Genomic DNA, 11,872 nt, shown 5'->3' with positions numbered 1-11,872 from the left:
GCATGGAGGAATCCCAGAGTCAGAGACTGAAAGAGGCTCTTCGGGGCCAGAGTACTGAGGGGGGCCCCCAAGGTCCAGCAGCCAGTTCACAGTTCCAAGTGGTGCCAAATATGGCAGTCCTCCCTCCCCTGGATTTTCCACTATTGCCTGCCCCTTCCCTTCTGTTCTCCCCCACCACACATCCAAGAGTGACCTGAGCTGAGGAAAGGTAGAACAAACGATGATCAGACCACCAGACAAAGATTCTGGTCCAAGATCTACTGATCCTTGGGCAGGTCACTTCAGCTCCCTGAGCCTGTGAGAGAGCTTGAATCTACATATAACACATTATTTCAAGTCTGGTATAGAGATACCTTTGGAAAGAAAGTACAGGTGATCGTCTCAGGCTGGCCTTGAATCCCGGCTTGCTGATTTCCAAGCTGTGCCATTTCAGGCAAACCCCTCCACCCCTCTGGGTCTCAGTGTCCAAACATGGAAAAAGGAGAAAGAACAAACACTTCACATACCATGTACACAGGATCGCTGAAAGGATGGGATACGCAGAAGGCACTTGACATCTAGCACACAGGAGATGCACAATAAAAGGAGATTTAGTTCCCTTCCTCCATCTGAGCTTCGAGGCAGCTGTGGCAGAGGAGAGAGTCAGTTCCTGTAAGTGCAAGTGCAGGGAGAGAATAGTAGAGCAGCCAACCGATTTGTTGACAGCTCTGGAACACGGACGTAACCAGGTCATGCCAGCTACATGGCTGAGAGTGCTGACCACCAGCTGCATGATGAGAGGGGCCTGCGCTTTTCACTAACTCTCTTTCCCTGGATCCCGAGCAGGAGGCTGGGCAAATTCTATTCATTATCTGGCCCAACACTCACACTCTATCCCCCTTTCCCTTGTCTGCTGGAAATCAAAGTAGTGACCTTCCCAGGCACCCTTCCAGTTAAGAGTGACCAATGAAGCAGCAAAAAGAAATGTAAACATCATCAAAGTGGGCAGCTGGCTTCCAGAAAAGGTTTTGTGGAGGTAAAAGATACAGTCGGTATTTGATTGTGGTGATGCTCTCATGTGTATACATATATCAGAAATGATCACAGCTAGCAATACTGTGTTGTTTCTTTGAAAGTTGCTTAAAAAAAAGTAGATCTGGAAAGTAAGTTCTCATCAAGAAAAAAGATGGTAACTGTGCGGCGATGGGCTTTTAAACGTATTGTTGTGATCATTTTGCAATAGGTACATATACCAAACTATTATGTTGCTCATCTAAAACTTAATGTAATGTCACATGACAATTACATTTCATTTTTTAAAAAACTGATCGAATCGTACACTTTACATATGTGCAATTTGTTGTATGAGAGTCAGATCTCAATGAAGCTATTTAAAAAAAACTCTGCTGGAGTTCTGGGAAAGCCTGGCTTCCCTAATCAGAAGGACCTTCGTGGAAGAAGCCTCTACTCTGCCCTCTTCCTGTTTTGAATGCTGACTGGATGCCTGCAGCCCAGCTTGAGCATCTGATAACCAGGGGTGACCAATATGCTGGGAAAGCAAGAATGTTCCTGAGAGGCTGATGTTAAATCCTTCTAGAGCCACTTTTTATTACATGAGTAAAATGAACACCAATTTGTTTAAACTCCCTTAAGTGAGGTTTGGGGTTCCTTGCAGCCCAAAGCCTTCCTGCATATACTTAGGTGCTCAATCAATATCTGTTGAATACATGCATCAAAGGTTGAGCAAACCAGTACTTTTAGAGGAACAAGAGGTCCCTACGATCTTTCAGGTCTGGGATTAGAAGCCAGTTTTGGAAGGATGGGGAGGGTTTGATGAGGAAGACACAGGGAGAGGTTCAAGACCGGGAGAGCCACAAGAGCAACAGGCACAGAGATGGGGCCCCCCTCATCCCAGCTAATCCCCCTCCCAGGCAGAGTCAGCTTTGCCCCCTCCCTCCCTCCCTCCATCCTGGTGAATAAGCCATCCCATAGTTTGCTCTCCTCCCCACATTTCTTTTTTTTTTCCAGTGGCAGAAAATTACAGCTGACAAGTGGCAATTGATCTCTTCACATTATTTTGAAGCAATTATATTGAAATGGGAAACAATGCTTCCAGGAAAGAGCCCGATAACAGAGTCCAATACAAAGCTCCATCCAAGACAGATAGGGAAGGCCAATTTGTACTGCGTAGAAACTGACCAAATTTCCTTCCCCTGAAATTATAGTTAATTATTGCCTGGAAATCTTCAAAGATAACTTCTGCTTCAACCCAAGGAGGAGAAAACAGGCTAGAGTCAGACTGGTACCCTCAAGAGGGACTGCCTAGCTTTGACCCTGCTGGGATCCCCCAACAGGGACCCTCAAACTCCCATGTACCAAGAGGGGTTCTGTGGACCCAAGTCTGGGCACACAAGACTCACTTCTACAGAAAGCAGAGTGCTATCATTCCCCAAACTTAGAAGAGCCTAGGACCCTTAAAAAAAGCAGATTCCCACTAGTGCCCACTATTGACTTAAATGATTATATATCTGAATGTTCCTTAAAGACGTACAAACCGAAGCTAGGAATAAATTTCCTGTGCTTGTAGTTTATAGATGATGAGAAACAAAAACATCATTACAGATGAAAACATAAGATATAAGGCAAGCAAAAGTGAATTAACCACATTCATTTAATGTGAAAGGTCACTTTGCTTTTGCCATACTTGAATTCACACCTGAGACATGCATCTGATGACGTCTGCCACAGCAGGGCCAGATCCTGTGAGGTTTCCACGGCCCTGTTGCTGGGTGGCAATTCCCCACCACTTCTCTCTCCTGGAACATCTGCAAAGCATCCGTTCACACAGCATGGTCACGGGTGCTACTTGGCTTTCATCTGGTGAGGGAGACATCACTGAGCCTGCCTTTGAACTTTCCCCATTAGTCTGCAACAATTAACATGGTGCCAGCATGACTGTAGCACATTTAGGACATCTGAAAATGTAGGGGCCACTTTTGGAAAAGATGTCCTTCTAAAGTGGAGGTCCTCAACCTTGACTGCACGTTGGAGTTGCCTGGGAAGAATGTAAACATTCTAACACCCAGGCTGAATCTCAGACCAATCAGGACCTTTCTGTATGCTCTCTGGGCCATTCCAATAAGCAGCCAAATGGAGAACCAACGATCTAGACCAGATTCTCAAACTTGAGCGTGCACCAGAAGCATGTGGAGAACTTGCTAAAATTCTCATTGCTTGGTCCCACCCAACAGAGTTTCTAATTCAGTATTTCTGGGGTAGGGTAGCATTTCTGACTTGTTCACAGATGCTTTTGCTGCTGCTGCTGCTGCTCGGGGGACCACATTTTAAGAACCAACAATTTCAGTGATCTGAATAAGCTTATATTCACTTGTTCTGGACTGTCATTGAATTAAAGCATCTGAGCTCAGAACTTATAAGTCCCAGAGAGTGCGTCTGAAAACCCTGTTAAGAAATATTCATGTAGTACCCAGCACTGGATTGAGAGTTCAAAAACAGGGTTCAAATCCTACCTCTTACTCCTGTATCACCTACACAGGTGAGTCCCTTGCCTCACTGAATCCCAGTCTATGGGAATAACGTCCATCTCAGAGTGTGGCTTAAATGCTCAACACCACTAATCATTAGGGAAATGCAAATCAAAACCTCAATGGGATACCACTTCACACCCATTAGGATGGATACTATTTTTTTAAAGCAGAAAATAATGATTGAAATAAGAATAAGAAAATAAGAATAATTGGAATAAGAGTAAGAATTGGAACCCATTTGCATGGTTGGTAGGAATGTAAAATGGTGTAACTGCTCTGGTTCGTTAAATAATTAAAAATAGAATTACCATATGATCTAACAATTGCACATTTGGATATATACTCAAAGAAGTACAAGCAAGTTCTTGAAGAGATATTTGTACATCCATGTTAACAGCAGTCAAAAGGTAGGAGCAATCCACTATCCATCAACAGATACACGGATAAACAAAAAGTGATATATACACACAATGGAATACTATTCAGCCTTAAAAAGGAATGAGGTTCTGACACACACTACAACAAGGATGGACCTCTGGGACACTATTCTAGGTGAAATAAGACAGTCACAAAATGACAAATACCATGTTATTCTATGTGTATGAGACACCTTGAATTGTCACATTCATAGAGATAGTAAGGAGAATGGTGGCTGCCAGGGGTGGGGGTGGAGGGAGCTTTTAAAAAGAGAGAGCAGCCTGGAGAATGCACTGAGGGGCTGTGAAGAAATCAGGCTTTGCTAGGTGGGGAGAAAACTCAGGTTTTGGTGATCTCTGTCATTTGCTGGCTGTGTGACCTTGGCCAAGGTGCTTATTAGCACTGTTTGGATGAGAAAAGGACAAATAATAGGTTCAGGTTTGTTACAGGGCTCAACGTACAGGGAAGCACCTTTTAAATTGCAAAGCACCAAAGGCCTTATTTTGCAAATTAAAACATACTCAAAAGGTTGTAAGGAAACTATGAAATAGTTTACAAAGTTCTCACTAGTCCATCTCTTCTGTGTTTGGGGGTGATTTTCCTCAAGGGGACCATACTTTATGTTTGCAAAGTTGCCAGAATTATCTGAATCTCCAAGATGGTTGCTGGTGGGTTGTCCAAACAAGGGGACCTGTTCAATCTCCCAGTATTTAGAATCTAGGAAACCATTAGAACCAGCCTCTCTTCATTATCTGCCCCAAGCATCACTGATGCTCAATGCCAGCTGAATGAATACTTGAACAAATGAAATAAGAAATTTTAAAGACATCCCTGAATAGCACAGAGCTCAAAAATTTGCTGATGCTTCAACATTTGTAAGATAACAAAGATAAGGGTATTTTATGAGAAAACCAAGAAGGATCTGGGAAAACCAAGTAATTGAGTAACATGACAGCAAATGAGTTTCATTTAAGGGAACAATTTAAAGTGTTCATACTAGCTGATGGATTTGGAATTAGTTGTGACCTTTGAGGAAAAAAAAAAAAAGGAAAAGATCTCGATGTCTCTTTGGACAACTCAACAAAGAAGTCAGAACAGAGTAGAAGACTTCACAATGAACATGTTCAGTCTGATTGGAGAGCAGAGAAAGGAGATGGAAATTATTTTATTATCTGGAAGAGGAATCCTTTGAGAGAGGGGCCTGGATCATCTCCTTCCATAGGTACTTGGACCCCAAACCAGAAGGGAAGAGAATCAAGTTTCAGGTTTGTGAATAGCAGCAGATCCAAAGAGCTTTCTCTTTTTTTTGGAAAACTGAAAAATAGCAGCTGGGAAAGGAAGGAGGGGAGTTCAAATTAGGAGCTCGCATTTATCTTATTCCATTTGGCAGAAGCCAAGAGTCACTCAGAATGAAAAGCCCCAAATTTAAGGCAGAAAGAAGGAAATCGCTTTTTCTGGGCCATGTCTAATTAACCCTTGGAGCATCATGGCAATTTTGTTTTGCTGTGACTTTTCGCTTAGGAAGACTCAAAAATAAAGATTAAATATGGGGTGTCTGTGAGTGGTTATTCTTACCAGGATGTAACTTGCAGAGGCCATCAATCCTTAAGCCCAGAGGAGCAATGGGGGCTAGTGAAACGTCTCTGCTCCTGCCACATGCATCGTGGAGAATTAGATGCATTAAAGGAATGAGTTTACCTTCTGGGATCTTCGCCTATGGTTATTTCTAAAAAAAGGAAAAATGAAAAAATGGAAAAAAATAAAAAGAAAAGTCATCTGTGCTGCCAGTTCTTCAAGGCAAGTAAGAGTTTCCTTTGTCTGCTATATCCTGACGGTGACCCTGACTCTCTTGAAAACAAGACTTTGTAAATAGACATATCCTTTTTAAGGTCATCTCTCTCATTCTCTTGAGGTTTGGGGAAGGATTTCTTAAATTGTTGGAAAAGCTATTTGAAGAAAAAAAAAAGAAGAAAAGAAAGAAACCCTCGGCCCACAGGTGATCAATTACTCTGGGCAAAACCCATTTGAAAGTCTTCTCAAATAAGCTGCAGAGCTGGCCTGAATGCTTAAACAGACATGACAGCCCAACTTTCAGGTGAAAGATCTGCTTTGGCTCCTGGTATAAATAGCTGCATTAGCACCCCAGGCAGAGAATAACACAATCTCCACCTTGAATATGCTAAATGTCCTCATTATTCAAAAGGCATGCAAACTGGCCAGGTGCTCGGTTTAAATGAAGAGACAGTGTAAGCCAGCTGCATGACAGTCAACGAGAGGCACTCTTCAGTTTAAACAGATTAATTCTACCGAATGTCTAATTTCCAGACATGATAAAGCAGGGAACTGTGCACGATGCCTGTTTGGACAAAATGATCTATAAGATCTCTTTTACTTTCCATTCTCCATGATTTTGTGAATCTTCAGGTTGTGTGTACACCATGTGCCAGAAAGTGGCCTCTACTGGTGAGGTGTGATATTGCACCCCAGCTCAAGCAGACATGTTCATGGGAGCCAGCATGTTTAGGGAGGGCTTCATATATCAAATGTTTATGTGGAAATCCTTGGTTGAGGGTGAAGAGAAAAATACAGGCTCAAATGGCAATTAGTGAATGATCCTTAAATGAGAGATAGGCTAGGGAGTCTTCTGTCTGTGGAATTCTGAAAAGATAGCAAAACAAACAGCGCATCAGGTCAATCACCCCAACTTCTTGCACAACAGAGGCAGCAGATGCTGGCACGAACCCTTCCTTTACAAAATATCTTTGATTCAGTATTTTGAGATATGCCCCTAATTTTGTAATGGACACCAATGCAAAAGTGATTTTATTTCGTTATCTCCCCACAGCCAGTTTTTAGAAAAGTTCCTACTACACGTGACAGTTACACAATAGGAATCCTCTGAGTTTTAAGGCACATAAAGTTGGTCCCCAGAGAGCAAAGATTGATCTGTCAAGACAGTTTAACACCTCAGATCAGGAGGATGAGGTGTGATGCATAGAAACACAGCACATCAGAGTTGGAAGGGTCCCAGAAGGCCATCTCACCCAATTTCCTCATACAGATGGAGAAAGTGAGGCTCAAAGAGGGGTGGTGACATCCCAAAGTCCTTTCAGCAAGAGGCTAACCTAGTCATAGACAGACATGCCATACTGCGACCAGGTCAGGGCTCCTTATAACTTGATAGCCCAGCTCCTGAATGTTTTAGTGGAGTTCCCAATAACACACACACACACACACACATACACACACACAAATATATACATATATTTATGTAGGTATATACACACATATATATATGTGCATGTGTATACACACACATACACACATATGTATGGCTGTTCTATAATCCCCCCAACATAGGATTTCATATTGGAAATTCTAGTCATTCTGTACCAAACTGTATTTTCCACACTGTCTCTCTCCCCAGGAAATGATCCTGACTTTGACTCAGAAATTATGGTTCCGGTAACATCACACCCCTCTAATCCTATTAACCCAGATGACTATGTCAGTATGTCAGGAACTGCGCCTGGAAAGCTAACCACATAAGAGCACGAGAAAGAGAAGCCCACCCCAGCCCACCTTGAGCCCTCTTGCTGCAGGAAGAGCAGCTCTGGCTGCCCAGCCCCCAGGACCTCTCGTGAGAGAGGGGAACTGCCGTGCCCTTCAAGAGACAATTAGAGTCATCTTAAAGGAAGCGGAATTACAGCGAATGAGCCTCCATGGACTCAAGAGCTTCTTCTCTCCCAACATCCCTTATGTTCCTCATAATGGATCCTTTTTTTAAACATTACACCCCTCAATTAGCTCATAATTGCTGTCCGTGCCGTATGAATTATGCATCATGCAATGCAAATCCAGGTTCCCTGGCACTGGACAAATCACAAGCTGTTGAAGAAGCTGGAGTAATTACCAAAACAATCCCAGGAGACCTGGAGAAAATGAGCATTATCTGGTCGCCAGGCTGGTCTTCCGGCCTGCCTTCCCCACGCGCAGCCCAGATTCACCCCCTCCCCACTCAGCTTTGATAAACAGTTGCTGGATTTTCAGCAGGTACCGCGTGCCAAGCCACGTGCTAAGACACACTACGCTTCAACGCCATGATCCCTCGGGATCCTGGGAGGCGGAGACTACTATTTCACACATCACACACCTTCACTCGAAATGCCCTCTCTTCTTCTGGAGTTTCTGGGTTTCCCATGCTGGTGGCTCCGGCGAGGTTCACCTTTGTGATAGAAAGGGGAAGAAAGGGCTTGTTCATGCAAGTAACAAATGTCATAACAAAGGATGGCTTAAAGCTATTAAAAAAAGGACAAAGAGGGCACTTTAGAAGCACTCAATGCATTAATTACTAGTCAAATTACATTTATTGAAACTACTTCTTGAGAGCCACTAAGGGAGGGTTATTATATATATTCAAAAGCATTAAAATCACACTTCTATCCATATATTCAAATTCATGTATGCGGACTCTCAACAGTCTATGCTTTCATACAATGGTCTCAAACCATTTAACTAATATTATACATACACACACGCACATATACACACACACACGTATGTGTGCGTGTTGGTTATGTCGAGTTTGGTGGTAAGAAGCAGTGTCTCCCTCAGGGGTTCCTACCTTCTTTCCACCACCATGTCTAGATTCGAATTTGGTGAGTAACACATCATTGCAATTATAACCATATGCCAGTTGTTTCAATAAGATCGATCCAGATTTTTATTTCTAAACCATACGCAAGAAAACAAATTGTTCTCTATAAGTTCATTCAGCTTAGGAAGGTAAGGGTCTCTCTTCAGCTTCTGCGCATTTTTTAGAGAAATGTTGACAGCTCTCTCTTCCTACACATCCTTCATGGACATAATAAGGAAGTAACGGCTGCTTCAAGTTTTTAATTATTGACTATTTTCTCAATCATTTATTCCCTTATTAAACGTTTATTTAGGATCTATTCTACGCCAACATTTTGAGCTCAGGGCTGGTACTGCCAAAGATAAGGAAGATGTAATCTCTGTTTTTCAGCAGCTCATGGTTGACTAGAGAGCAGAAAAGGCTGCCATAGTCTGAAGTGGTTCTGTGTGTTTGGCACTCAAAAGAGTGAAAGGACAAAGGACCTGGAAGCAGACAGGCCCAGCAGCACCACTTACTAATTTCATGATCATGACAATTCTCAGGTTTTTTTATCTGTAAAATGGGGGTAAGTAACCTTACAAAGTTGTAGAGTTCTAACAGTCTCTAAGTAACACTTTAGAATCCACCATTTTTTCTTTTCAAATGTCAGGCATGTATCAGAATTTTTACTTAAAAAATAAAGAAAGCAGACACAGCTTTGAAATTAGTGCTGACACAGAATGGATTCCTGGAGGGTTACCCAGAGACATCTTTTCATCCTGCTCTCTGCCCAAGGACAATTCACCTATCTTGTCTGATTGCTACTTTCTTCGCTGGACAAAAGATGAAGTTGAACAAATGGCCTTAAAGGTAGCTTTGATGTTTAAAAGTCAATGATTTTATTTATAGGTAACAAATCATAAACCCCTCCGGTGGTCTTCCCATCCACGGGAAAGATGACTGGGGTCAGGCCCAACGGGGTGGATGGAGGTTGGGTCGTGGTTGTTGTGATGAGTGGGCGTTACCTAGTGGTGTGTGAGTGATGTGGCCAAGAGTGGCGGCGGGGAGCTGAGGTCAGGAGATGAGAGGCGCCAGAGCATGCATCAAACTTGAAGGGGGAGATAGAGTTTAAATAGAAAAATGACATCAAAGTTGATAGCAAAGGCGCTCAAGGGATTGATGTAGAGCCCAGGCAGATGAGGCCTACTTTTTAGCATGAAAATTCGTTCATTCATTCACCCACCCAACAAATATTTCTTTAGCTCCTACTATTTGCCAGTCTGTGCTGGATGCCGAGTTTGCCATAGGAGCAAGACAGGCATGGCCCCTGTCCTCATGAGGTCGAAAGTCTACTGAGAGAAGCAGTCATTAAGAAAAGAATCACCTAAATATATAATTATCAGCTCTGAGAACTGCTCTCATAGAGTAGCCCAGGTTGTCCCAGAAGTAGAAAAAGCAGACCAGATCAATCTGCAGTCAGGGAAGCCATCGTGGAGGAAGTGACATTTAAACTGCGATATAAACGATACATAGGCACTAACCAGGGGAAATCAAGGAAATAGTTTCCATATATGACAAGCACTTTGGAGATTCCATTTTATATGGACATTAAAGGGGGGAGAGGCAGGAGGGAGATTCCTTAGAAGGGCTGATGAAAACAGAATGGGGGAGGTCCCGTTGCAGCTCAGTGGTAACAAACCTGACTGATATCCATGAGGACGCGGGTTTGATCCTTGGTCTCGATCAGTGAGTTAAGGATCATGCATTGCCATGGGCTGAGGTGTGGGTCACAGACACGGCTTGGATCTGGCATTGCCGTGGCTGTGGTGTGGGCTGGCAGCTGTAGCTCTGATTAGACCCCTTGCCTGGGAACTTCCCTTTGCCCTGGGCAAGGCCCTAAAAAGACAACAAACAAACAAACAGAATAGCTAGCACTTGCCTATAAATGTGTTTACATATGCATAAATTTAGAGGGAGTGTCAAAGTGCTTCTTGCATCAAAGTTTCAGAAACTGCTGTAGCAATATCCAATTTTGTGGGAGAACTTTTTTGAGTTCACATTCTTGCTTTTCATGAATGAACTCTCCCGGCACTTTAAGAGCTATGAGTGAATTGTTCTTCCAAGTACAAGCTGAACATGGTCCCACCCCTGCCCCTTAGCCTTAAATGAACTTTCTTCTCCTACTCCCTGCCTATGACCCTTTCTGAGATCTGCTGCTTTTCTACCCATAGAGAGGAGGATGGAAGGCAAGACATGGAAGGAGTGAGGATTCATGAACTTTACAATTATTAGAGTGTTTCCAAAGTGTGTTAAATAGCAAAGCAGTTTCACTAAATGTTAATATGGGGAGAAAAAAAATGGCTCAGACTCTAATATGTCCAGAAAATAGATTAAATAGTTATGCAGACTTTTGTTGCAGGACTTATCAGAGCCTTTGACATCATGAAGTACACTGTAAGTCTCTAATTAAAGACACAATTAGTAATATTTTCCAAACATATTTGAGTGTGAAATTTGCCTTTGGGGCTTTTTCTTGGGGGTGTTGTAATTCAGAATGCATTTTGCTAATCCTGTTTAAATAAGTAGCTCAAATTTGGGTTTTAAAGGTGAAATGGATCTTAGAGGTCACCTTGTCCAACCCTCCCACTTTACAATGGAATGTGAATAAAAACTGCTGACCTTAATCCACTTCTTTGACAATATTTCATGCATTTCTCCTCTACTATGGATGCCCATCCTATTAAGATGTTGGAGGGGAGGAGGAGTGTGATAAAGGCATAAGGAAATCTCTGCAGGTTACCCTGAAACTTTGGGCAGCTGCTCTGGCCTTCGGTTTCATTAAATGTTGAATGACTATGGCACATACTTGGGTTGCTGAGTCCCTGTTGTACATCGAGCACTTGGTACGGAGCAGGCACTCAGTAAGTTATCAGCTCTCCCCGCTTCCCACCATGAGAAATAAGCATCGCGCTTCACACAAATGCTACCTGCCAAGATCCTAAGCTCGTTATGCAAATATTCAAGACTTTTCTTTATAATGTTGGGCTTTATCCTGGTCCCTAAGGGAACATATTAACACAAAGGAAAACACTCTGTTCAGTTCTGTTGGTTTAGGTGATTCTTTGTTCTCCCCCAAAGTGCTTCTACTTTATAACCTTGTGTTAAACTTCATTAAATACAAATACTTTGGAGGAACCTATGTTTCAGAATTAAAGCATTTAAGAAATTGGGTTCCCTTATGTTTTAGAAAAGTAGAAATAGATTCCACAAGGGGAAGTGACTGGCTCAAGGTCACTGAATAATCTAGAAGCAA

The 11,872-nt window shown here is 42.7% G+C and overlaps 1 protein-coding gene across 4 annotated transcripts in view; it reads right to left on the bottom strand.

The window, feature by feature from the left end:
- The window catches only part of LOC102163764 (uncharacterized), a 447,748-nt gene that overhangs the window by 33,615 nt on the left and 402,261 nt on the right, over positions 1–11,872 (bottom strand). Inside the window, exons 5-7 of one of the 4 annotated variants that reach the window (XR_014828193.1) lie at positions 8,098–8,169; positions 5,520–5,670; positions 507–649 (exon numbers count right to left, since the gene is read on the bottom strand). The exons of 1 other annotated variant lie outside the window; for it this stretch is intronic. Coding sequence is in view for 1 of the 3 variants with exons in the window: in XM_084997458.1 (XP_084853584.1) it covers positions 507–649; positions 8,098–8,169 (215 nt within the window). In the remaining 2 variants the exon portion in view is untranslated. Of the gene's footprint in view, positions 1–506; positions 650–1,989; positions 6,603–8,097; positions 8,170–11,872 lie in introns of those variants that run through there. 2 more of the 4 variants (XM_084997458.1, XR_014828196.1) reach the window with 2 other exon arrangements.

This window comes from Sus scrofa, chromosome 14 (assembly GCF_054392235.1).
Source record: "Sus scrofa isolate SSC_HxYL_T2T_F1_AM1 chromosome 14, Sscrofa_HxYL_maternal_Yorkshire_Landrace_v2.0, whole genome shotgun sequence".
Classification (NCBI taxonomy): Eukaryota; Metazoa; Chordata; class Mammalia; order Artiodactyla; family Suidae; genus Sus; species Sus scrofa.
Note: the sequence above shows the minus strand (reverse complement) of the source record. Positions and strands in the feature narration are given on the sequence as shown.